The sequence below is a fragment of the Podarcis cretensis genome (assembly GCF_951804945.1).
Source record: "Podarcis cretensis genome assembly, chromosome: 3".
NCBI lineage: Eukaryota > Metazoa > Chordata > Lepidosauria > Squamata > Lacertidae > Podarcis > Podarcis cretensis.
Genome location: NC_137172.1, coordinates 51,174,553 through 51,202,298, shown reverse-complemented (window position 1 = coordinate 51,202,298; position 27,746 = coordinate 51,174,553). Strand labels below are relative to the sequence as shown.

Below are 27,746 nucleotides of genomic sequence, written 5' to 3'. Positions count from 1 at the left end.
CAATGGTTGTTAGCTAACATTTCCCCTGAAGTTGTGTTCAAAAATCTTTGCTTCTGCATAGTTTTTTCCTCATGCACTTAGCATGAGTTGTGAACAGCATCCTGTAAGTGCTTCACAGAATCATTTGTTTTACTTTCCCTCCTCACTTCTTATATATTACCACAACCTTGCCAAGGTTGCCAACTCGCTCTTGCTCTTGCTCTCCTTGGGGCAGATTGACAGTGTGCATTTTGTGAACATATGGCTTCCGACAAGAATCCTGGGAACTGTAGTTCACTAAGAGTGCTGGGAATGGTAGCTCCGCAAGGGGAAAACTCTAGGTCCCAGGATTCTTTGAAGGAAGTAATGTCCTTTAGAAGTGTGCTGACTGTGATTTAAAAGTATAAGGTGGAAATCAATGGTCACGCTATGATGAATGCTCTGTCTGCACAAGTATTTCAGCTTGCCAGACAGAATGATCTCCCTCTCCTCCCCCATGCACTGTTCTGGGGGAGTCAGTTTCGGGAGCAATAGGGAAGAGGGTGGGAAGCATCATTGTACAAATGGCAATCTTTGCACAGAGCTTCCACTGGCGGGGCTTGTTAAGTGAATCCCACCCACTGTGTGGATCTTGATCACACATCTGTTTTTCCCTCCTCTAATTCACCTTCCCCCCCCCCTCCTCCAACCTTTTAGGTTCCCTAAATGAGAAGCTGCCACAACGTGAAGGTACAGGAAAAACAGGTAAATATCTTATAATGAAATAGGGAATTTCCTCTCCATTGACTATGGACACATCTTTTGCCTGATAGAAGCAGCACAGGATAAGCCTGGGCACAGAGATGATTCTGTTAGATCCGACACCATTCATTCCTAGAAAATTAAGCAGCCATTGCTTTAATGATAGGTCTGCACCAACTGCTTTTCCCTGGCTATATATCCACTGCACGCAGGGAACAATTGGCACAGTCTGCCCTGATTAAGGTGATATACATTTGCCTTCAATGCTTTTTGCCATGTCTAGTTAAACATGACAAAGACATGTTTCCGCTTGATATGGTAGACTCGGGGCTTACTTGTATGTTCCCCCACTTTATCCTTCCAACAACCCTGTGAGGTAGGTTAGGATAGGAGATAATACCGGGCTGAATATTACCCTGGGAGCTTGATGGATTGGTGGTGATTTGACCCTGGGTCTCCCTAGTTCAATGCCAAGACTCTAACCAGCCTGTTGTTTCAAGCAGGTAACTTGATTTAGTTTTGGGTGTAAACCTGCTGGCAAGTAGAGGCCACGTCCTGGTGGATTTCCGTAGATATAAATCTCCTGAAAAATATTCCTGCCTGACATTCTAAACAGCAAGCTGGAGCACATTCCTGTGGGGTGATCTACTGCAAAGAAAAATAAGGTTGGATGCCTACGGACAAGCAGATGTACCGGTATTAACGTTATCTTAGCAGGATTCATATTTTTGTTTTCACTCAGCCTGGAACGGAAGAGTCTCAGAGCTATCGAACATTATTGCCCTGAGACACGACTGTCACATTTCCCCACAACCTTGAAGCACAGTTGTCCTGTGACTATCTAAGGGATGTAGCGAAGGTTCACACATTTGAATATAAAGCTACAAGCATTTGAGCAAAAGTAATCACCCTGCATGAATGTTTGTGAGCATGATTGAGGCAAGCAGGACCTGCGCTTGCCATGTCCTGTGATCACCGCTGCTTTTTTCCCCCGCCTCAAGGTGCAGTAAATTATTTCCCAAGTTGGAGAGAGATATCCCACCTGGGACAAGACTGTTCCCTGATCTTCTTGTTCTAACTGGACATTCAAAAAGGTACTGAAGCCTTTCAGGGCAGGCATCAGGATGCTCACATGTATCCCTATGCAGCCACATATAGGGCAATCCTAAATGCTTCCAGACAACAGGATTAGTTACCTAATGAGGTAGGTAAGTCATACCCCAGTTAAAAAATGCATTATCCTCTACTTTAATATTTCCCCTTTGTGGACTTCCATTGTGTACTCTGACATTTCATCCTTTGGAATTAATTATTTTTTACATCCAACCTAATTATTTCAGTTCTAGACACATGGAATTAGTCATGTATAAGTGACTTACCGTATGACCATATTCCCAGGGCTTCCCCACCCCCCGCAACCAGAACTTGCTGGAACTCAGTTCCTGCACCTCTCAGGTGGGAGCCATTGAAATTATAAGACAACAAGGAAGGAATTCCGACACCTCTTTTTCTAGAAAAACAGCCTTCCATATTCCTGTCTAAGTTATTGGCCTAAGCCATCATTTCAGTAGACCAGCCCAAATAAGTATTGCTATGCAAATGGGAATGGAAAGCTGTGGATTTTCCTCCTTGAACTAAGACAATCTGAGATTAAACCTTTTCTAGTTTCAAAATATCAGTTGTATCAAAAGTAGAGTCTCTATTAAATTGTTGCATTGCTGGGTTGTTGTTTTTTTAAATGTCTCTATTAACCCTCATCCTAGTGCATCAGACCATTCTGCATCTTTTTGTAAGGCCAATTTTGGTTTAGGATCAAAATGTCAGTGCCATTATTTCATCCATCACTGTGGCAACTGAGGTTAAATTCTCTTACAATGAGTTATTGTAATGATTTAAACTGATGGATCATATTCAGAGCCAAGCAGTTTCTGTTATTATTAATGATATATCCTTATAGCTTTTTATGTGCTGGTGCTAAAATCATTCATATGTCTGGACCAGTTTACCTCCCACTGTAGTCGGTGGCATTAGCGCCAAGATTAATGGTAATGCATATTCAACTATATTTAATATGTGTGGGGTTTTTCCCTCCCTCTAAGTGCCCAAGCTAAGGATATGTGACAGATGGGAAATTATGTAACTATCCTTAATTTATGATCCTGCACAGGATCCTTAGGAATAATTGCCATTTTATGTTTTACTCCTATGAAAAGAATCAGTAGCTGTTTAAACTGAGTAATATAAATTATGCATATATTACTCGAGGACAATCTTTCTTTGATACATTTGCTAGGCAAATGCGTAGGCTCCAGGTGTTCATAACTTTCTGAAGAAACTCAATACAGATCATAAATTTTGTTGTTTTGGCACTTTGTGTAGCCAGCATGCGCTGTGCCCATCTTTAAAAGTTTCCTGGATTTTGAGGCTGGGCAGCAATGAATAAGTTTTATCACCTGCCCCCAGCTACAAACAGTGCCTGATATATATGGAACAAAACCAGGTGTGAATCTGGAAACTTTATAAAGCCAACTCCTGCCACGGAGGCCAATCAGCTGCCAGACCCTATTTACCTAAACATGGCAGAATTACTGTTAGGCTTAATACTTTGCAATGTTCACCATTCAAACATCTTGAATGATGTTTAAGGGGTGTCTTGGGATCCCAGTTGCCAGTCAGAGCCAACATGTGTTTTGTATGATCAGCATGTTTTGCAATGAAAGTTTTTGCAGGGATCAGCTATACATATTCCATGTAATGTTATCAGACCTTTAAAAGGCACAGTTAAAAAAAATGACGCTATATTTTTAGTGTCAAACTAAAGTTGGACATAGGATTTGAATTAGTATTATTTGCATTTAGGATTTTGTGGGCCTCTTCTCCCAGCAATGTCTCGCAATCCCCCCCAAAAAACCACCCTCATCTTAAAGTCCACAAATATAAAACATGATGCCTTGTTGCCTCCATTTTAAAAATGTTCATATTCATGTAATTTGTGCATCTGTGTTTCATAGAAGCATAGAACTGTAGAGTCGGAAGTGACCCCAAATGTTGTCTAGTCGAACCCCCTGAATGCAGGAATCTCAGCAGGTCAAGGGAGCCTTTTTGTGCATTTCCATGTATGTTTCTTTAGACATGGCCAATATACTTTTGTGCATACAATGACCACTCCCCACATCAAATGGGGGCCGGTTTTTGTGTTGTCATGTGCAGCCCCCCGATCCTACGTGGCTCCCTAAAATACAACCTGGCTTTGCCCCCTCCCATGCTGGGTACCTGGAGGTTCCCGTCTAACCTCAGAGTCATTCTTCCACTAAGGATTCACCAGTCAGATGGAGATTCCTTGGAATCTCCCAACATCCTCCCCCTTTCCATGGCATGGGGTTGGGGGGTGGTCTCTGCCTGTCCATGCAAATATATGGTTGCATGCCACCCTAATGTCCAAGCAGTGTGAGGTTCCAGGCGCTTACGCAGAGTTCAATTTCCTTGGAATGAGGGACAAAGGAGACTGTGGTGTCTTTAGGATATATGGTTGATTTGCACATATATACAACCTGAGTCTATGATGGAGGGGCTTATAGCATTATCACTCCAAAAGGAATGATAATGCCCAGCCTGCTTCTTGCTTTTCGCTAACACACCTCAACTCTGGCTTTTGTCTTTCTAACTACCAGACCGTTGAGGGAGTGGGGCCCACCCATTTCGCCTCTGGCAGAGAGCCACTTCCTTTGTTACCTTAACAACCCATACTTAGTGGGCCATTGCCAATAAGCTGGCTTGTCTATTTCAGCTATTGGATCCTTGTTGGATCTAGGAATTGGAAGGGACTTGGGCACACAGCCAACCCGTCCCAAACTCACAACTCTATGAACAGCCAGCAGCAGAACTTGCAGTGGGATGGAGACACTCTCCTGACACCTGGATAGGAATGGGGATGGGGTGAGTCAGTAGCAAGTTGGGGGCCAGATGGTTGCACCAGTGAGACTTGCCACTGCCACTCTTGTGCTTCTTCTGGTGCAACCTCACAACCCCTAACCCAACAGCCACTGTGTCCAGCAGCAATGATGTCAGGATTTCACCCCACCACATGCACAGCTGAGCAGCTGCCAAGGAAGTAATGCTGGCAGAAGCAACTACATAGGCTGCCGGGGTGTTAGGTGACAATGGGGGGTGTTGGACACAGCAAAGAAGGGCAGCAGCTCTCTAAGTGCTAGTCATCTGCTCAGAAGTGCAGGACTAAATTCAAGTTTCCTTCCCTTCACCGACTACTTCATCATTATTATTTTTGGCATTCTTGAAAAAAATCGTGCTCTCTCCGATGAGCATTAATCCTAGCAAACACCTCTGTGATTCTTACCTGAGAAATGTTTGCTGGCAAGCGGAGTCTGTGGGAGATGCCAGTAACTCAGCTAAATATCTAAAACCAGCCATGAAATAATGATTTACGAAGTTGCTTGCATGATGTAAAAAGGCCCTGTGGCACCCTTTTAGGAATCTGATGCAAACAGAAGGGTATTTGTTTCGACAAATTCAAACAAATTTCTCAGCAGCGCAGCCACCGTACACACAAAAAGAGACTAGCTGTCCTCTCTCCAAAAAATCTTGGCTTCCTCTTGTCAGCTTCTTGCCTTTTCTCTCTCATCTGCCAGATACTGTGTTCCTCTCATTTTGTGCAATATTGCTTGAACATTATGAGAGAAAGTCTCTCTCTCTCTCTCTCTCTCTCTCTCACACACACACACACACACACACACACACACCAGGCTCTTTCTAGACTCTTCAGAGGCAGCTGTTTCCTTGAGAGGTTACTTGAGTTACCCACAAGCTAGCCTCACACAGAATGCTGTCGGTATTCTCATGGCATCTTTGAATGTTCTCTGGCAGTGGCCACTATTGATGACAAGCCAGTGCAGTTGCAGTGTATACTATTGCTGTACAGGACTGTGACTTGATGATGGCAAGGTTCTGGAGAGACTCACCTGCTCTACACTGGAAAGGCCTTTTAAACATCATTTAGTTAGCTGCATCAGTGCGTTCCTTTTGTTTGGGGAACATCATCATTATTTTAGTTGGTTAGTTATCAAAATTTATATACCACTTGATTGTAAAAGAAAAACTCTAATAATATTATTATATTCTTCAAAAGAATAAAAAAATCAGAAGAATATAAAATAAAGCACTGAAATTATCTGTAAAAACAGATTAGAACAGTGGTGTTTTTGTAAAGATTAAAATCCACACCAGCTTTGGTTTTGACTACTATCCGGCATCCAAGCAAACTACAGCTTGCAAAAAACACAGTCCACAGGCAACAGCCCTGGTCATTTCAGTAAGGTTTCAAGAGTCTTATTCCAGTTATTCCAGTCTTTCTTCCAAGACTGGAGAACTTGTAGGTTTCTGAAGTGCCATCTTGCATCAGCCCTCATGGCTCACAGTAAGATTCTCAGTCCTTGTTTATGTGAAAAGATGAATTTCAGACAAACTACCCCCCCCCCCCCGATGTAAATAACGAAAGCATTGTTTTCCCAAAGTGCTTTGATTTTGCAAAGGTTTTGTGGCATTTGGTCTTAACTTGAACCAACACATCGATCTCTTTCTATTTTTACTATACTGTATTTTCCTTTGTTGGGCAGCATGAGTATAGGAAATATGCAGGAAGAAAGCAAATCAAAACTTGTCTAGAGAACTTGTTTGTGTAATCTGCAGAAGAATTAGCAGCATTTTGCTGTGCCAAACTCTGCTTTTGTTTCAGGTTTCTGTAAATCCAGTTGCCTGCTGCATACAGGCCATTTCTTTCAGACTGTACACAGACAAAATGGATGGTCTGTATTGCTTGGTCTGAGCACAGAGAAAACGGATGGTCGGCATTGTGTGGTCAAAGCACAGACTGAAGAAGTGCATTTCCCCAACACTTGTGATTTCACAAAAAAAGCACTTTGTGCTCTTGACAGACTATTCAGACAACCTGTTTGCCATGTGAACTCTTATAAAACTCTTTCCTGTGTATGTGTCTCTCTTTATTATTTGGCAAATGGCTTTTTGTATGGATCTGTCCACATGAACCTTTGTAAAAGAAAACCCTCAAAGCAGTTTTGAATCAAGGAGTGTATAAATGATAAGAAATAAAATAAATGAGTTTTCTCTGACACAGCAGGAATCTCTGCAAATGCATTTTGGATTTAGTGACTAAACTGGCCAGAGCATCAAGAAACGTTACCTCAGCACCATCTCTGAAATCTTTTAATGAAGGGTGGTATATAAATCTAATAAATAAATGAAAAAGAAAAATATTGGCGTGTTTCAGGAGACCCTTCTAAATGAGTGGAGATCCACCCCACCTCCCAACAGCCCAATGAGGGCTGAGTGTGCTCAGGGGCACAGAATGCTGATTGGAAGTCTTGGCGGGGCAGGGGAGACACAGCCAATGACGGGAGAGGAAAAGGATTCCTATACAGGCAGGGCAAAAATTTGTTGAAGGTCCCACTTGTACCATTCAAATGTGAAAGGTTTTTTTTTTAAAAAAAAAATGTATATGATAACACTGATATTATTTGCTTATGTATTGGATGGCTTGGGCTACATGCATTTTTTTTAGTCTCAATCAAGTATGTCCCCTTATTTAGCTTACTCTCATAATTGTAGTCTCCTTGCAAATCTTTTCCATTCTGAATTCAGATGATGCTTCAGTTCCTGCACTGGAGACTCAGCACCAAGGTGATGAAGAAGGTGAGCATTTCTGGAAATGGGATGGGGAGACTACGGAAACAATGGCTATACTATATATATACCATTTGCTCACAGTATTATGTTGCAGAAAAGATGCCTATTTTTTGTGCATGCAGTGAAGTGGAATCTTTCATGGAGAACTGGGCTATCAGCAGCTACTAGCCACAGTGGTTGTGTTCTTCCTCCACTGTCAAAAGGCAATGTGCCTCAGTCTCTTGGAATCCAAGTAGGGAGAATGTTGTTGAAACTTGGGTCCTGCCTGCTTTTGGCTACTGTGAGAACAGGGTGCTGGACTAGATGGGCCTTTGGCCTGATCCAGCAAGGCTTTTCTTCTCTTTGTATGCCATCAGTGAAAGCTTATGCTACAATACATACACTTTCAGCCTTTAAGGCGGTACAAGAATTTTTGTTGGTCTCCAAAGCTTACATAGCTCAATAAGGAACTGCGATGGACCTCGTAAGCACAGCAGGGTTTATGACTGAAGAATATGAACTGCACTGACTATCCCATTAAATCTTCAATTTATAGTGTCATTTAATATGGACATGATTTCTATTCATAACATGCACTTCATCTCCTCTTAAATACCACTATTTAACCTTTTCTAAACTTGTTTCTCAATAAGAAATCAGCCTTGCTGTGTTTATTAGGTTACTTAATATTTTCTTGCAATAAATCTAGTCTGTCATCACTTATACTTTCCATTATAATGATCTCATTTTGTTCTTAATTTTCTAGATATAGCTTCGCGTTACCCTACATTATGGACTGAGCAAGTAAAGAGCCGACAGAATAAGACCAATAAAAATTCTGGTAAGATGATAGAGCATAATTATTTTGATGCAGTTAATAAAGCTAAAATTAAAACAGAGTCTTAGCTAAGTTTCATACTTAGATATTACCCCCTCCCCCTTATAATCCTTTCAAGTTAACCAGGATCTCATTTTTGTAGCTTTCCTTCTTCTTTAACACTTGGTGAAGGACATGAATGGCTACCACAGGTTACCACAGGGATTGACCCTTCATTTCCACAACTCCCCAGCTTGGTACTCATATTTGTTATCAAACAGGTGGCCACTTATGTGTCCCCCCCAAAAAAGGAAATTCATCACCAAACCAAAGGGGGAAATGGGGTACAGATTTGCATAAAATTTGCATATGATTATTCTAATTTAAATTGAAATACAATATATCTCACCATACTGGAATAGACTGTGACCCTGTGACCCACATGCCTGCTCAGTCTGCTGTAAAGGTGTTGATGGTTGATGGGCAGCTTCACAGCTGATGCTTTCTCTTATTAGGGTTCTTTAAACTGGGCAGCTCTTCAAACAGAAGATGCCTTCAAATAAAGGATTCTTCTATGAAAGATAGAGAAACAGAGTACAGTCCTTTGCAAAGTATGAGTACGGGTGGGTTGAGGAAGCCAAAAATTATTCTGCAGGTTGGGTTTTGATCTGAAGAGAATTCACTTGAGGCAGGCATTTATGAGCCCCCAAAGACTGTATATGGGCCCGCCTCTGAAGAATGTCACAAGTATCTCTAAGCTCTATAAAGTGAAAAAGAAAGACAAAAATGCACGACGTTAGGATAAATTGGGAAACTTGAGAGAAAGTAAAATGGGCAGATTTTTCTAGCCCTCTTGTGAGCATAGAACTTCCATTGCTGAAGCACATCATTTAAGATGGTGATGGTGCGGAGCATCCCTCCATTCTGGAATATCCTCTAATGCCATCTTTTTTTTATTCCCCTTTTCTTGGCACAGAGAGTCAGAAGGAGAATACAAAAGGACTGTTTAGACAAAGTGTAATTGGTGTATTGGAAATTTAGATTGTTATTTTTCTGACTGATATGCAAGGGAACACAGCATCCTTGAGAGAGTAAAACAAAATGAAACAAAGCTTAGAAATGCTTCATTTGAAGTGGTATTTATTTCATTTTTATTGCACTGGAGATTAGTTAGGGCCAAAAGCAAAGGAGTTATTGTGTTTGAAACCAACTTTACTTATTCAAGAGTCTCACGTGTGCAAATGCAAGAGACCACAAACGAAAACAAAATTGCAACCAGTATTCACCCTTGTGTAGCACTTTGTGGGCTGTAAAAGCCAGTTTAACAGTCCAATCCTATTAATATAGTATAGAGCAGAGCAGTTCCTAGGATCTGGCAGGAATGTTTCAGTTCCTATCTGGGGCATAATAGATGTACTTGATCCAGCCAGGGTGGAGGGCTGTTCCAGTCCTATTGCTGGCATAACTGTTTGCCAGTGCGTTCTCAGCGTAAAGGCTTAAAAGATTTGAGGGGTGAGGAGAAGTGAAGAGAGGTCAGGGCCACCAGTAATCTGGAAGAAATGTCTGGAGATCACAAATGCAGGTGGAAAAAGAAAGAAATTCTCAGGTGCATCAGGAAGTAATTTATTAGACTTAACAGAGCAGCACAGCTGTCTGCATGTTTGGACTCCCCTTAGAGGCGTGGCTGTGGAATCTGTCATGATGAGCTCCTGAACTTTAACATTTGTCACCAGACCCAACATGTTTTGACATAGGGCTTCTTCAAGGGCAGTGTGAATACATTCCCTTTAAAAGAGGGAGTGCAAAAAGCACAGTGATTTGGCTGTATCTGCAGTTTTGGTCACATCCATGTCATCTATTTAAAGGACCAAAGATTCATGGGAACTGTAGTTTGCTAAGGATGCTGGGAATTGTACCTGTGTGAGGGATAAACTACCATTCCCAGGATTCTTTGGGGGAAGCTGTGTCCTTGAAATGCATGGTGTGGATGTGACCCTCATCTCACAGCACCCTTGAAGACCTTTGTTGAAAAGCACTGGCCTATAAGTCACTTCCCTGGGCACCTGAAGATTCCTCTTTCCTTTTCCCTCATAAAAACTCTGCAATGTGGCAACAGGAAAGCTACCCAGCCAGCCCGGAAGCCAACATTTTTGTTGCTGTCCCGGGGTATGGAGGAGGGTGAGAGACAAGTGTGTTCTCCCTTCACTAACTTTTCTCATGGTAGTCCATTCTCTGTCCCCTATTAGTTAAAAGAGTAACTGTACCTCACCGAGTTGTTAAGATAACGAAGAAAGGTTCTTGAGCTGTTTCTGAGGACAAAGAAATACTCAGCTGTTTTTACAATTGCAGCCTTTTCTCTTGTCTCTAATAGAGCAAAGACATCCTATTGTTTCATACAGGACATGGGAAACTTGTTCAAGTAGCCACATCAAACATCATAGACATCCAGTTTTGAAAGATTGTTTATTTTTATTCAGAAATATCAGAGCTGTCACAGATTTGCCACCAGCAGTGGAAAATCACAGTGGTAGTCAGTGTGAGGCCCTGAAACCATTCCCTTTTTGAAACCAACAAGATAACTGCAGGGAGACCACAGTGTGTCTGTGGAGGGAGAAGAGTAAGTTTGCCCCCCACCTTGCACCCAAGGTGACAGGGGTTTGGAAGCATCAGATTGTCCACCTCTTCACTTCCTTCCCCAGTTAGAATTGTCCTCAAGGTCTCATTGTGTTCAGTCAGACTTACTTCCAGATCAGTGTGTGTAGGATTGCAGTCAAAGATACCCAGTTACCAGGGGGTAAGTCCCATTGAACGCAGCAGGGCTTACTCCTGAGAAGATATGTATAGGGTGTTCCCATTTAATAAGAAGAAGATATGTACAGGATGGCATCTTCTGTCTATGTCTTTTTCTTGGCCAGGTAGGCAATGGTTCAGTTTGTGGGTTACTCTTGTTTATTTTGTTCTTTGAAAGCCGGAACTGGTAAAATGAATTCTTTGTTCTTTATGTCTTCCTCTCCTTGCCTTTTCTGAAGGGAGATAAGCTTCCTCAGACCTCCCTGGAGCAACTTGTATATATTGCTTCTTTACACAGCCAGTCTGCTGGAATATATGTATGGCAGTATTCGCCCTATCTTCAAAAATCCCGTTTTACGAGCGTTTTCATTTATCCTTTAATTTTACATATTAGTTTGAAATACTTATAAGCTCTGGCTTCCAGCATCTCTAGCCTTTGCCTCCCACCAGGGTTAAAGACCCTCCCACCCTAAAACATTTTTTAAAAGTGCTCTGTTTAACATCTAAGAGATACCGTTTGTGTTCAGGATGTTCCACTATTTTATGGAACCTCTACCGTGGAAACATTGGCCGGCTTTCCCCTTTTTGCAAGGCTGGTCATTTTATTTTATAGCGTATGTTAATTTAATGCCAAAAAAGATAGTAATCTTCACTGTAGTATTTTTAATTATGTTATATGACTTCTCTGCAACTCCAGAATGAAACTCCAGTCATTTTTTATTTTCATATGTAGGATCTGCTTGTCCTCCGTACTTTATTAAGAGCAACCAGGAAAGCATCATAAATCTGAGGCTTGCATTTCAACAGTTGGAAGTACAGGAATGGCAAATGAATTAATTTACATGGATTTACATGGATTTATTCAGATATGATTGCATTTTTACATCGTGTATCTTAGTGTAAACTAATGAGCTCTCTCATTTGGAAGATAACCTTGTACCTGCATAAAACTTACATGGTTTGCTTGAATAAAACACACCTAACTTCTAACGCCATCTTAACCATGTCTGAATACCCTATTGAATTCATTGGTTACTTGCTCTGAGATAAGTTGGGTGAGGGTTGCAGTCCAACTCATCAACTGCAGCCCTTCATGACAAAGTCTGACCTTGCCACAGCCATCCATGCCCTTTTGACTTCCAGATTACACTACTGTACTGTACTGTACTGTACTGTACTGTACTGTGCTGTGCTGTGCTGTGCTGTGCTGTGCTGTACTGTCTGTGGGGCAGGCCTTGAAAACAATTCCAAAACTGCAAATAGTGGGAAATATGGCAGTCGGAATGCTGACAGGTGCTAGGCGTTTTGTCCCCATAACACCAGCTTTATATGATTTACTCTGTCTGCTAGTTTCTTTCTGAGCTCAGTTCAAGGTACTGTTGCTGACCTTCAAATTCCTAAATAACATGATACCTGAGGATTGATTTCTTCTGTAGGTTTCTCCTCACTGGTAGACAGCATAATAATAATAATTTTATTTATTTATTTATACATACATACATACATACATACATACCCTGCCTATCTGACTGGGTTTACCTAGCCACTCTGGGCAGCCCCCAACAGAAAATTAAAAACATGATAAAACATCAAATATACAAACTTCCCTAAACAGGGTTGCCTTCAGATATCGTCTAAAAGTCAGGTAGTTGTTTATTTCTTTGACATCTGATGGGAGAGCATTCCACAGGGTGGACGCCACTACTGAGAAGGCCCTCTGCCTGGTTCCCTGTAGCTTCACTTCTCGCAATGAGAGAACCACCAGAAGGCCCTCGGCGCTGGACCTCAGTGTCTGGTTTGAACGATGGGGGTGGAGACGCTCCTTTAGGTATACAGGACTGAGGCCATTTAGGGCTTTAAAGGTCAGCACCAACACTTTAAATTGTGCTCGGAAACGTACCGGGAGCCAATGTAGGTCTTTCAGGACAGGTGTTATATGGTCTCAGTGGTGGGGTGGAGGAATTCCATAACCTTCCAGTGGCTGAGTCACTGATGCTTATCAGGCAGGAGAGGTGGAGGTGTCAGGGAGGTCAACACAATGTAAATGTAATGGGAGAAGCACCAGATTGACTCCACCAGTGCAAACCCCCTCACCTTGAATATTAGGCAGACGTCATCCTTGTTGCATTTCAGTGCCTGCTAAGACCTTCATCTTTCAACAAACCTTTTAAAGTCTGCACCTGTGTTTGAATTGTTTTAAAGGTTTTTTAAATTGTTTTAGCCATTGTTGCATATAAGTTTTTGAAATAAATAATTGCCCTCCATGTAGAGCTATCTCAACTGGTTGCTGGTAAAGCTGGATAATGGAGCAAATCCCATTGACCTAAATGCGGCTTCTAAGTTGGCATGTATAGGATTGCACTGGGAGCAAGTTAGTTGCATGAACGAGTTTCAAGACACAAAACTGGCTCTGCGTGCCATGCGGTAGGGAAGCAGCAGAGTCAATACTCACTTGTTGAATAACTCGCGCCTGTTTGTTTGAAAGTTAACAGGGATGAATGATGCCCATTACAGTAATCACATATCACTTTGTTTATGGCCTTTAAATAAATTGTTTAATATAGCAACCCACCAGGGAATCTTAAAGGGGACAGTGCAGATTTCATGAGGTTGAATCATTCTGGGTTTTCTTACACTGGTAACAGCTTTCTCCTGATAATTATTTCCTGAAACCTATCTCAAAAAGTCATGTGGTTTAGGAGAGGCATGTTCACCATGTTTCATTTTTCTTCTTCCAAATAATGGGGAGAACCTTCCATCTGCTCAAATAACAAAAAAGGGAGGAAAAGAAATGTCTAGGCAGACCATCAGGGCTGAATTAATGTAAACTGTAATAAAAAATATTGCCTTATTAGGTGACTGAATGCCAGCACCACTGTTTCTTGAGACACTGCTTGTCTGAAGAAGTTAAACATTTAGAATCTGTTTTGTTTGAACCATCTTGCCAAACCATAGGCCTCAGGATTTTTCCTCCTTGTCACAAATGACTTTAGACATGTGTTGTGAGACTAACAGCAAGACAAGGTGAGGGCCAGAATCAACAAATATTTGTAGCAAGTATGCTAAAAAGTATTGCAAAAAGAAGAAAGCCTAGGAAAACACGTTTGTTACGATACATGCCATAGCATCCAGCACAATGGATCAATTAGTGTTTATTTATTCAGCGTGCTTTCCATTGGTATAAGTTGTTTTTGTGGCCAGAAAAACATGCACAATTGTCTGTGTTGCTTCCAAGTTAGATAATGGAATTGTATCAGATACTTGGACTGTGAGTGTAAAGGGAAGCAGATATACTTTGTATAATGGGATTTTACAAACAACAGCAACAGCCCTTTGTTTTGCCTAGCTGCAGTTGGAGTGAAATAAGTAAAGATAGAAATAATCTAAGATTTAAATGAAGCCAGATCCTGATGTTTCCAAGATAAATAAATGTTGTTTAACAGAGGATGGCCAAACCTTGTTTCGTGGGCTGCCTGCAGTTTGTGAGCATGACTCCCAGTCAATTCAAGAAAGCTGCTGGAAGTTATTGAAGAAGCATGAGATTGGGGACTACAATACAGTAGAGATATATGTACTTGTCTCTTTCCACACCCAGTTCACAGCCACACCTTGGAGCACAGAGCTGGAGCACAAGAGTCCAGTTCAGATGTGTACAGGGAAATTGGGATCATTTCCACTAATGGGAGCACGTGTGTTTGGGAGGTCTAAAATAGCCTAGGCTACAAAGTGCATTGGATTAGAATTTAAAGTGTCCGTGCTGACCTTTAAAACCCTACATGGCCTCAGCCCAGTATACCTGAAGGAGTGTCTCTGCCACCATCGTTCAGCCCAGACACTGAGGTCCAGCTCCGAGGGCCTTCTGGCGGTTCTCTCACTGCGAGGTGTGAAGTTACAGGGAACCAGGCAGAGGGCCTTCTTGGTAGTGGCGCCGGCCTGTGGAACGTCCTCCCATCAGATGTCAAGGAAATGGACTACTATCTGACTTTTAGAAGACATCTGAAGGCAGCCCTGTTTAGGGAAGTTTTTAATGTTTGATCACATTTTTAACATTCTGTTGGGAGCCGCCCAGAGTGACTGGGGAAACCCAGCCAGATGGGCAGGGTATTAATAATAATAATAATAATAATACCAGAAAAAGCCAGTTCATATACAGTACATAGGCTCTTTTAGACTTTCAGCACCATGGGAAGGGGGTGGGTCCAATGGCCATAAGCAAAGATGATTCTCCCCACCACCCCACGATAGTCTGAACAGTGCTTTGGTTTGAGAAATGTTGTGGATATGCTAAAATGAGGAAGTTTAGATGGGGAGGCTACTAGAGGAGGAAGTGTTTTCAGCTTAGTTTTTTGTTTCTTTTTGAGTTGTGATGTCTTAAGAATGCTGATTGTTGTGACCCCCATAGTGCTTTGTTTTATACAAAAGTGGTATATAAAGAACATATCACTCAATCAACTAGTGGTCAAGAAAGGCAGTAATCTGGAGAATTCAAAAATTCCCAGCCAGCTTGCCACCCTCCACCATATAATAGGGAACTCCATAATATAATCAACCAGGGATCCTGCTGGCAAGGCCAGTTGTAGGAGGCTCCATTTGTCTGAGCCACTGTTGAAAGAGGAAGGCTTGTTGAGGTGAGAGTGATGAACCACATTATTGCCATCTGGAGGGACACTTTTGCTCCACAGAGCCACCAAAGCAGAACAAAAGAACGAACAAACTCTAGAGCATTTGTGCTATTTAGAAAGTTACAGGACTGTGATGCAGCAGCAAATTACAAGGTATGTACCGATTGGAAACGGAGCAGTCTGTCTGCTCTAAGCCCTTGACAGGTGCAGTATTGAAAGCAGGATTGCCTGTAACCACCCTGATGCCATCCTGAACACAAATCACAATGAACAGACAAAAGAAAAGAGATGTTGTAGCAGAGGGAGAGCTCCAAGGGAAGGGAAGGGAAGGAGGCTGGGAGACGTGGGCCCCCTTGGCCATATGAAAATACTAGGGCACAGTTTTTAAGCTTAAGGATGTTGTTGGTCATAGGCATACATTCCTTTCAGAGTAGTTGCATCCGTATATGTCATCACAGGATTTGGGCCAAAGTCACTGCCACCACAAAAACCTTCCTGGCTTCAAGAGGAAGTGTGAGGGTTTTTGTTTTTTAAAACAATTGATAGATCATGTGGAACATTGCCCAAAATGTAGGAGAATGTTTCTTTCTTTCCCCACAATGGCTCCAGGGGAAGGTGGGGTAGAGATGTGTTTTTCATTCATGCCGCCCTTGTTTTGCTCGCAGGCCTATGGCAGAGCCAAGCCCTGGGCTTGCCTTTGCTGCGGGAGCCAAAATAAAAGCTGAGCCACTGGAGCTGACTATAAACATATGAAAAGTAAACTTTGTGGAAGTATATTTTTTCGAAAAATTGCTGGCACTGTAAGGAAATAATCCTATGGTATTCTTATTTGGCTTTTTTGCCTTCCTGGAGCATCCTTATTTCTGGATCCGGGTATGATGCCAGAACCAGCCACCCATTTCAGTTGAGGTTTCAGCTTTTTGAAATTAATTTTCTTGCTTCTTCAGGAAAGACAATTCTGTGCGATTTGGGTAAATAAATCCCTGTGCAGAGAGGGCCAGCAGAAGGGTAGTGCACCAACTTGTTCTTTCAAAGTAAGGCTGAAATCGGGTTGTTGTTTTTCCCTGAGCCTAAAGAAAAGGCTGAAAACTGGCTTGATAAATAGTGTCTCTGATAGAACAAACAAAAGCCACCGTGACTCAGAAGAAACTTCTTTTGATAATGAAGGGCACCATTGCATTTGTTTTATGTTCTAGACCACCACTCCAGGCCCACAAGTGAAGCCACATTAACTTTCTGCATGGAAGGGGTTCCTTAACAACTCTCAGCACCCTTAGCAAACTACAGCTCCCAAGATTCTTTGCAAGGAACCCATGATTGTTTAAAGTGGTCTAAGAGTGCTTGAAATGTACAGTGTGGATACGCTCTACAGCAGGCAGTCCAACTCTATAGAGACTGCGATCTACTCCCAGTAGAATAAAACTGGCAGTGATCGACCCATTGTCATTGCCCAAAGTTGTTAAGTGTTTTTTTAGGGGGGGGAGGCCTGAGTTCTTGAGCTTTTTGGGGGAGGGTTGCATTAAATTGCTCACCCAACAGTCCACACTCCTCCCTTCTTCCCCCCACTCTGCTGCAGATAAAGGGGATAAAACATTTAACAGCACTGCCAACGGCGCTGATGGGATATAGCACCAGGGACGGGGCGCGTCATGATCACTCAGGAGAAACTGGGCGATCTCTTCTTTAACTCCTGCAATCGACCTGGAGAACGCTGCCGATCTACCTGTTGATCGCGGTCGACGGGTTGGACATTGCTGCTCTACAGTATTGCCACACCATTAAGAACATAAGAGAAGCCCTGTGAGATCAGGCCAAAGGCCCACTTAGTGAAACCACCTGTTCTCAGATCAGCCAACTAGAAGTCTGTGGGAAGCCCGTAAGCAGAACATACAACAGCACTCTCTGCCCATTTGTGATTCCCATCAACTGTTATTCAGAGAGTTACTGCTTCTGACACTAGCAGCCACTGGTAGCCTTATCTGCAATGAATTTGTCCAATTTCCTTTTAAAGCCATCAAGTTGGTGGCCATCACTACTTCCTTTGATTATTTGATTTCTATACCACTAAATATATAAAAACATCTTTATAAGCAGTGTACAAAAACCCCCCAGAAAACTTAAACAAAATATTGCACAGTTACGTTAATACAAAGCTTTACTAATATATATAAACAGATATCAATTAATTTTCCTTCCGACATGCTCTCACTTCAATAAGAACTTGCTTATTTGTTTTATATCTAAAATAAATTTAAACATGGAAATATGTGGGCTTTGGACTTGAAATACATCATGTATAATCCTTGAAAATGGAACATTCTAGCAGATTCTTTTTTAAAAAAAAATCTGAATTCTTGAAATGTTTTTAAAATTAAATAATATATTTTTTAAAAAATTGCAAGAGTCTAACTCAGTGAACAGCTTGTCCAGAAGAGTTATGCCGAAGGCACTTGTAACTTCTGGTTAGATAAGTTAGTTTTATGCAGAATGCTGTCTTCTAGAATGGAAAGCATCTCATCTGCAAGGCATCTGAAAAAAAATATTGAATTGTGCCAGAAACTTTAGCTGTGTAGAGTGACGGAAGTGTTACAGCAGAGTGCACTGCAGTTGATGCTTCTTGGCACTTCTGCCAGTAATGTAACTAAGGCCAGATTTCTCAACCTTGTGGCCATAAATCTAAATAGTTACTCGGTCAGAATGACCAATTGAAATGATCAAGAGAAACCCCAAATATTTGCATTCACTTCTACCACAGAGTTCAGCTCAATTTTAATCACAAGCAGCTGATTGACAATCCTCTCCCTAACACTGTACAGAAGTTCCCCTTCATGTGTTCCAAGAATGCGGGATGGGGGTAACACAAATGCATACACTGCCCCCCCCCCTTATCATTCCCACCAGATCCACCCCTAGATCTTTCCGTATTGGTTGGAAAGTCTGGAGATGGGATCTATGTGTTTTGGGTTGAACGTGTGCAGGCTTGTCTATGCAACTGGGAGCTGGAATGATCAAGCAGTGAATGTACAGTGGTACCTCTGGTTACGAACTTAATTTGTTTCGGAGGTCTGTTCTTAACCTGAAACCAGGAGGTCTGTTCTTAAGCCTCCCACTGCCACCACATGATTTCTGTTCTCATCCTGGGGCAAAGTTCTTAACCCGAGGTACTACTCCCGAGTTAGTGGAGTCTGTGTTTGTAACCCGAGGTGTTTGTAACCTGAGGTACCACTGTATATTAACTTCTGTATACGTCTACTTTAAAGGAAAGATCTTCAGAAGTTTGGAAGCCTAGGAAATACCAATAGAATATCTTCTTGCTATAGTCGATTTCCTAACCATCAGTTATGGTCATGCTTATCAGATATGGTCAACTACACAATGACAAGTTCCACACAAAGTCACGTTCCTTGTCTGGACAGTGTGGCTTCCAAAGGGAAACTCGTTTTCTCATTTATATTTCCTGCTTGGTGTTTAATATCAGCAGATGTTGTCAGTATCAATAGATGATGATTTTCATGCATTCTTAGTAAATACAAGGCTTGCTTCGGCTGGTGCTTGATGTGGCATGTCTTAGAAAACAAAGCCAATTCTGTCAATGCCAAAGCCTCTGTGAGGGTTTAAGTTCAGGTAATATTTGTTTCAAACAATTGTCCACTAAGAATTCTGTGCACCTTTAGGCAGAGGTGAGTCCGACTATATTCATTCAGGCTTTCTCTTGGGTAAGTATGAGTAACACTGTAGACACAGTCACATTTTGAAAAGTGTATAGAGACCATGCAATTTTTTTTATTAAAAAAAAAATCATCTTTTAAGGTCTAATAACACTTGAAAATGAAACATATTATCAATGGAGAGAATGCTGTTCTTTCATAAAATTGAAATTGTAAGTCTGTACAGCTGTGATTCATTTACTATTACATAGAAATAGATAATATAGATGTGTGTGTATTTATATATTCATTCTCTGTACTGGCATCCCATTTATGGAATGCCCTCCTTTTTGAGATAGGGCTGCTGCCAGAACTTCTGAGCCAGCTTTCATCGCCAGCGAAAGAGATATAAAAATAAACACATAAATGCAACACACATGCACAGGCCATTATAGAGTTCTAGTACTGGGCCAGTTGCTAGGTCAGCTTATATCATATTGGTTTGATTTTATATTGGCTGATGATGTTACCGTTTTAGCTGCCCTGTTTTATGACTCATTAAACTTTTCTGAAAATATCAATTAAAAAATAAACCAAACCAGACAGATACTAAGGATAAGTTATTAACGTAACCAGGTTAAGTCAGGCCAACAACTATACACAATGATAATCTTAATACTTTTTTTCTGTTTTAGATTTTCTTTACAGGGTTTTCTTTGCAAAGTTTTTCTTTACAGGGTTTAGTGAGGAAGATTCAACTCAAAAGGTCCACAGTTTATATTGAGGGAAGGAGGCAGGCATTATCTTTTATACTTGTACAGTCACTAACACTTTCCATATTTTCTAAAACAGGTCTTTTTAGAAATGGACCTATTTTAGAAAATCCATGCTTTCTAGGCACAGGGGAAAGGCACTCTGAGTGTGCTCAGTGGTTCTTAGCTTCTGTAACATGCATATTCTAAAACCAAGTTGAAAACTGAAAACAGTTTCTGAGGACTGAGCCCTGGTGAGTGTTCACTTACATTACATTTTGCTGTGTGTGTGTACACAAAATGGTATATACAAAATAGTAGAACTAAGCCTGTCCTGTAAAAGAATCAACCATACTAATATATTTATTTATTGTTAATCATGTTTTATAAATACACTGACAGTTCATGTAGAGGACTTAAGAAATACTGTGGTGAACTTTAATCTAGATGAAGAACCTTTCATAAAAAGAGATGCTATCATGAAAAATACAGTTTTCTAATGCTTACTTCAATAAAGCCACTTTTCTTAAAAAAAGGAAATTTTGCGGAAATTAAGGGTGACAGACGAGTGGAAAAGAAAAGAAAAGAGAGACTTTAACATTCCCAGAGTTGTGTGAACAGGTTGCATAGCTCTGGTAAAAGTTAATCTAATTTACTTTCAATGATTGTGGCTTAAGTGGCAAATTTCTGATGACACGGTATAGAAGAAGTTTATATTGAGTCTGTTTTTTTAAAAAATAACCTAATTCAAAACTGTGCTAAATATAGATATGGCGAGATGTTACAGGAAGATAAGACTGTGATTGCATTCCTGATGAACCAGAAGTAAACATGTGTTTGGAGTATTCCGTTTCTAGTGTGCATTTTCTTCAAAATGCACTTCCAAAAGGCCAACTCCTATAAACAGCGTGATAGTCCCATAGGAAACCGCAGAGCTAAATGATTGCATCTGCTAGATGCAGCTTCTTTTACTCAGCTGAGCTAGAAAGCATATGCAAATGAAGGCAGGCTGGAGCCCTGAGAATTTTGTTAGGCCACAAGAATGTACCTAAATTCCAAGAGTGCTAAATTTCCAACAAGCAGCTGTACATTAGGCATTCTCTGCAAGCTCAAACACAGAAAAGCTCCTGGTTCTCTGATTCTCATGTTTTGATTCACAATAGTCAACATGGGTATAGGAAAGTACCTTCCAGGCTTGAACTGAAATTTCCGATAATGAGGTCTATGCAATTTCAGTCAATTCTTTGCTCATCTCACCCCTTGTGCTACATCCTACACCATTCAGGGGAACCCCCAGAGAGACTTTAGGAGGTGCAGGAGAAGGAAGAAAAGGAAATCTTAACTTTTGTGTGCATTTTTGTAGTTATGTACTTTGAACTTTGTACATAAGTCAACATATACTTTAGAATCCAATCCATAGCCTTTTTTAGGAGAGCAGCAAAAGGGACTCTATTTTATAATGCCTTACAAATATATGGAGAACAAAGATTTATGGAAATGTTTTTTATGTCACTTTCCATTACAGTGGTACCTCGGGTTACATACGCTTCAGGTTACATACGCTTCAGGTTACAGACTCCGCTAACCCAGAAATAGTATCTCAGGTTAAGAACTTTGCTTCAGGATGAGAACAGAAATCGTGCTCCGATGGTGCGGCAGCAGCAGGAGGCCCCATTAGCTAAAGTAGTGCTTCAGGTTAAGAACGGAACGAATTAAGTACTTAACCTGAGGTACCACTGTATGTACATCAAGGGTAATGAACCCTTCTCAGCCAGAGGGTTATATTCCAGTGGTGGGCAGAGCCAGAGGCCAAAAATGGGCAATGCAAAGAATGTAAACTTGACCTGTATACTATAGGCTAGTTCCTACACCCACTTATGCATCCCTCTCTATCCAGGCAAGCAAGAGGCCCTATCCAACTGAGCAAAAACATTCACGGAGGGTGTGAAGCAGGCAAAACACTTTCATGGTCCAAACCTAGGCCAGTGACATGTCTGGCCTCAGGAGAGTTCTGAGGGCCAGAGAAAGAGGTTTGGGGGCCATATTTGTCCCCTTGGCCTGTTCCCACTTCTGGTGTATATGCACAAATGCAATATATTTTACCATCAATGCCAAATGCCAAGTCTTATGAACCAATCTTTCATGCTTAGTGAAACCTGAAGACATTGTTTGGAACCTGACGGAAGAATTCTGCCTGCTGCAGCTTGTACTGTCCCTGCTGCCTCAGCATGTGCTAACTCTCAGGGGGCAATGGAACCCAAAGAGCCAGTGGCAGCTGATTCCCACTGGGCCTGGTAGGGTAGAAGGTGGGATGACCAAGGAAAAATATAGGAAGGACCATTGATGTGTGAAGCCAACTAATTATAGTTGTGATCCCATCCAGAAGGGGAAACTGACAGCTGTGCCCTCGACTGGTTATAAGAAGGAAAGCAGGTAGAACAGGATGAGGTTGGTGGGGCAGTGCCCCATTGATGCTAATGGACCAGCCTTCCCTGAAGTAGGGCTGTTTGTGAGGCAAATCTTAGAACTAGACTGTCTATCTATCTTCTGAGAGATACACTAACCATTTTCTTACTTTGCTTAGTTGAGCATTTGCTTTAAGTTTGGGAAGTTTAGGATGCTAAGCTGAAATTACTTGAAATGGAAGGGTCACAGTAAAGAACTACAGTTTTGTGATATTTGTGAACCAAATTTAACCACCAGTTTCTTCTAAGAAGCCTACAGGGAATTTTTCTTTTTCTTAAATGCTGGACATACTTACATTACTTCACAGTGGTTGACATGTCTCACTTTGCAGGACTCGTTTTTTGTTTTTTTAAAGTCACTGGTGTCTTGTTACTGGGTTTCTGTGGAGCAACTACATTGAATGTCAAAGCTTAATTAAAGCTCTGGAAAGTAGCCTGTTCAAATTGTTCATTTGTGGCTCATTATATTAATGAGAAAAGGAGAACTATCAGCAAGGGGATGTTATTGTTAATGTTTGTCGTGTGCATGTTCCTGGGATTTAGGCAACTGAGAGGAAATATGTGTATAGCAGTTGGATATGTTAAAGGTGGGTACAGGTGCCCTTGTAATTTTCTGCAGTATTAGGGTTATGATTATTATGACTATGATTATTATGATTTATTGGTCACTTGGTACCTAAGAAGTTCTCCAAGCGACTTATATTTTAAAACAAAAAGAGGATTATATTATACCATAAAAGAAAAAGAAAGAAGAAAAGTCCCATTTATGTATGTATGTATGTATGTATGTATGTATTAAATGTACATCCTGCTCTTCCTCCCAAAGGAAGGAAAGGCAGCAAATAAAATGTTAAGAACTTTATAATTCAAAAGAACCCTTCCCAACAGCGACATAAAGCTTTGGCAGCACATTAACAACACAATGTAATCAACTCAGTCCATCAAAGGGCTGGGGAAGGGAAACATATTTTACCTGAGGCCAAAAAGATGTCCGTGAAGCTGCCAGGCAGACCTTACTGGGAAGGGTGTTCTGCAGTTGGTGAGCCACAACTGGAAAGGCCTTTAGGTTAAGGTTACCAAACGTCCCCGTTTCCCGGGGACAGTCCCTAGATTTACAAATCAGTCCCCAGACAAAATCCATCTATTTAGTAGGAAGTTGAAAAGTGCCCCCAGATTCATTGAAAAAAAATCTGGTAACCTTACTTTAGGTTGCAAGTCTATACCCACTTAACTGGGAGTAAGTCCTATTGAACTAGGCAGGGAATACTTCTAAGCGGACTGGTGCAGAATCACGCTTATTGTAGAAGCTGCTAATCTCTAGGAATATGGGTGTTCAACATATGCAGTGAACCAAAGGGAAAACATTTATAATTCAAATGAAGACCTAGTTAAAGGTAAAGGGACCCCTGACAATTAAGTCCAGTTGTGACCGACTCTGGGGTTGCGGCGCTCATCTCGCTCTATAGGCCGAGGGAGCTGGTGTTTGTCCACAGACAGATTCCAGTTCATGTGGCCAGCATGACTAAGCCGCTTCTGGCGAACCAGAGCAGCGCACGGAAACATTGTTTACCTTCCCACCGGAGCGGTACCTATTTATCTACTTGCAGTTTGACGTGCTTTCGAACTGCTAGGCTGGCAGGAGCTGGGACCGAGGAACAGGAGCTCACCCCATTGCGGGGATTCGAACCACCGACCTTCTGATCAGCAAGTCCTAGGCCCTGTGGTTTAACCCACAGCACCACCCACGTCCCTTTCAAATGAAGACCTAGTCATCCCAGAAAACTGACAAAGTGATGCACCTTAAATGAACTGCATTATTGTGAAATACCTTGCAATTTTTTTAAATGAAAGGTGGTGTGCAAATATTTTAAATAAATGAAGGGAGACTTTTGACTGAGCTCACCCTATCAGACTGCCAGTGAAGGTTCATGTGACTGGTGCCATACCTCCAGACTCTATTTTATTTTGGCTGCTTGGCTAATCTACCAGCTAGTTGATCAGTCTATAGGCGATTCCATAGCTTTATTGTTCTTTTCTTTCCAGCCGCGGCATCATGCGATCAAGAGCTTCAGTCAGCATTAGAAGAAGCTAAACAACCTCAGAAAGACAATGTGTTCATTCCAGAGTGTGCCAGTGGTGGTCTTTACAAGCCAGTGCAGTGTCACCCTTCCACGGGTTACTGCTGGTGTGTTCTTGTTGATACAGGACGCCCCATACCTGGTACATCAACAAGGTAAGGGATTTTGGAGGGAGATTATCATTGGCATTTATTCCTTGTTCTATTTCCTAGGGAACAGAGATAAATTGGGGAAGGGGAGGTAAGATTGTGAATGGTGTGACAGATCATATGACACTCATTTATGTGAACCCATGTATAGCATGCTATATTGAGAAGCAATCATGTTAAACAACTATTATGTTCATTGTTGTTGTTGTTTAATCGTTTAGTCATGTCTGACTTTTCGTGACCCCATAGACCAGAGCATGCCAGTCACTCCTGTCTTCCACTGCCTCCTGTAGTTTGGTCAAACTCCTGTTGGTAGCTTCTATAACACTGTCCAACCATCTCGTCCTCTGTCGTCCCCTTCTCCTTGTGCCCTCAATCTTTCCCAGTATCAGGGTCTTTTCCAGGGAGTCTTCTCTTCTCATGAGGTGGCCAAAGTATTGGAGCCTCAGCTTCAGGATCTGTCCTTCCAGTGAGCACTCAGGGCTGGTTTCCTTAAGAATGGATAGGTTTGATCTTCTTGCAGTCCATGGGACTCTCAAGAGTCTCCTCCAGCACCATAATTCAAAATGTTCATACAACTGCCAATTTAATTGCCTTACAATAAAATGTCAAGAGGCATTCTTATGCTGCTATCCTACATACTTGGGTGTAATTTCCATTAAGCTCAGTGGGGCTTACTTATGAGTAGGCATGTATAGAATTGCAGTTAAAGTGACAGTAACATCACACAATATAGACTAAATAATGGTACTACAAAACATCATCCTAACAATTCAATACACATCCAAAATATGATGATCCCAAATTTAATTGGTGCATTCAGTTTTTCACCCTAAACTAAATCTTAACCTTGCAATCTAGACTTTTGAAAAATGTTGAAATGCAACATAGAAGGTGTGTGTGTGTGTGTGTGTGTGTGTGTGTGTGTGTATAAAATTTTGATTGCACTAACAATACCTTGATTGGTAAGAGGTGAAGACTGAGGGTTACAATCACGATCCATTAAAAACAATGGAAAAATTGTTGCTGACTTTGGTACAATGTAGATTGCATTCTTGTTGCCCAACTGTGGATTCTGATTGCAGCATCATTCTTTTTATTGATCTCCTTCATTAATTACCACCATTTTCATTGATTTCCCTCTTACTTCAAATGGAAAAGTGGCAGCTGTGATTACATCTTGATATTGCAATAATGTAATAACATGAGGCCCTCCCAGCACATATATTAACGTCAGACCCTTGTGCTGTGGCAATGCAAAACTATGCTTGGGCATTAGTAAAAATCTCAGCTTACTCATGGACTCTGTGTATGGCCTTGGGCCAGTCACCATCTCTCAACTTCAGTCCCCTACTGTGAAATTGAAACAACATTTGTGAACCTCACATGGTTAACACAAGAAGCTACAAGACTGTAAAGCAATCTGAGTAGGAAAAAAGTGGCCTGTAAATGATAAAATAAGATTATAAAGCACTTTGGGTAGCAAAATGTGGCATATATATGAGAAAATGCAATCACTTGCTGTCTGGTAGTAAAGGAAAGAAAAATCAGACCTGCCAGGATCCCTGTAAGAAAAGAAATATAACCTCAGAAACATTTCCATTATTTCCCAGAAACAGTCCCCTCAGCCCATTTTCACATGATTAACTTCAATGGAGCAACAGTGCTGGAAGCAGTAGAAAGAAGAAATGTATTTTTAACATGTTGTTAAATAGTAAGTTGAAGTTCATGAATTTCAGCAGAGCCAGAAATGCGGGGAAGAGTTGTGGGCCATGTTTAGCAGATGCAGGCAAGCAAAGTATCGCTTTCCAAAGGAAACAATGTGGGCTTGGGCTTCTTTAGGAATGCTTGTATGGAAGCCCACCAAAAGCCAAGGCAGCATGTTTCACTTGATGCAAGCACAAGTGGTTTTAAAGACCGATCTTTTTCTTCTTCCTATACAAAACAATGTTTTTGAGAGAATCAGTTTTAGAAGGCCAGAACAGGCATTCATTGTTCAAAATGAATTTCAAACTCTCAGTCAGAGGAGGACTTTATTGCCCCTTGGTAGAGTGCATGCTTTGGATGCAAAAGACTCCCAAGTTCAGTTTCTCCCATCACCAGAAAGGGCTATAAAAATATCCCTGGGAAATCGCTGCCCATCATTGTAGTCCCTACAGAACTAGATGGGCCCAATGGTCTGACTTGGGATAAAGCAGTTTTTTCCTGAAAGTTGTCATTTCTTCCTGCAGATGAAAGCCTACACTCATGACTGAAATATGAAGAGTCTTGTGTACCTCAAAACTATTTTTTGAAAGCTTTGAGGTACTACAAAACTCTTTGGCGGCTTTGTTGAAACAGATTAAATGATAACCCCTCTGGAATTTTATCTTATGACTGAGCAGCAGTCTTTTGAAGCTCTGAAACTGGTAGGGTCTGGGCCATGGATATTTCTATTGTCAGAGAGGGAGAGCCAATGTAGCCTATGGGCCCTCGGACACCCTCCCATGGGTCATAGGACTGTAGTCTTAAACTTTAGGGTTGCCACATTTCCGACTGCCATATTCTGGGAAATTCCAGACGTATGGCAACGCTGTGAAGTTTTAATTTAAAAGGTAGCTCTGCTATCCCTCTTTTCATTTTCTAGGCCCCGAGTGGCTGGGGAAGCCCAGCCAGATGGGTGGGGTATAAATAGTAAATTATTATTATTATTATTATTATTATTATTATTATTATTATTGGCCTCCTCTCCCCTCCTTCACATCTCTTCATGGGATGTATGTCTTGTGTAGCCTTTGCACTCTTGTCTGAATTTTGATTACATCAGCTTTACTTTCTAAAAAAAAATACAGTCTTCAGCCCTCCAGGCTGGGAGAGCTACCATTATAAATATTGCAGTTTGTTCTCTTCCTACAACTGCTGGTGCAGCCACCATTAACCCTATTTACAAAGAGAATGCATAGAAGGATCTGACGGTGCAGGATGGGGCTCAATAGCAGATGCTAAGCAGGCCTGAGCATTGCTTTGGATG

The 27,746-nt window shown here is 41.4% G+C and overlaps 1 protein-coding gene across 2 annotated transcripts in view; it reads left to right on the top strand.

Annotated features, from left to right (window-relative positions):
* The window catches only part of SMOC2 (SPARC related modular calcium binding 2), a 128,815-nt gene that overhangs the window by 63,424 nt on the left and 37,645 nt on the right, over nucleotides 1-27,746 (top strand). For both annotated transcript variants that reach the window (XM_079971370.1, XM_079971371.1), the window contains 4 exons: nucleotides 676-723; nucleotides 7,393-7,443; nucleotides 8,183-8,257; nucleotides 24,553-24,742. In XM_079971370.1, coding sequence (XP_079827496.1) covers nucleotides 676-723; nucleotides 7,393-7,443; nucleotides 8,183-8,257; nucleotides 24,553-24,742 — 364 coding nt within the window. The remainder of the gene's footprint in view (nucleotides 1-675; nucleotides 724-7,392; nucleotides 7,444-8,182; nucleotides 8,258-24,552; nucleotides 24,743-27,746) is intronic.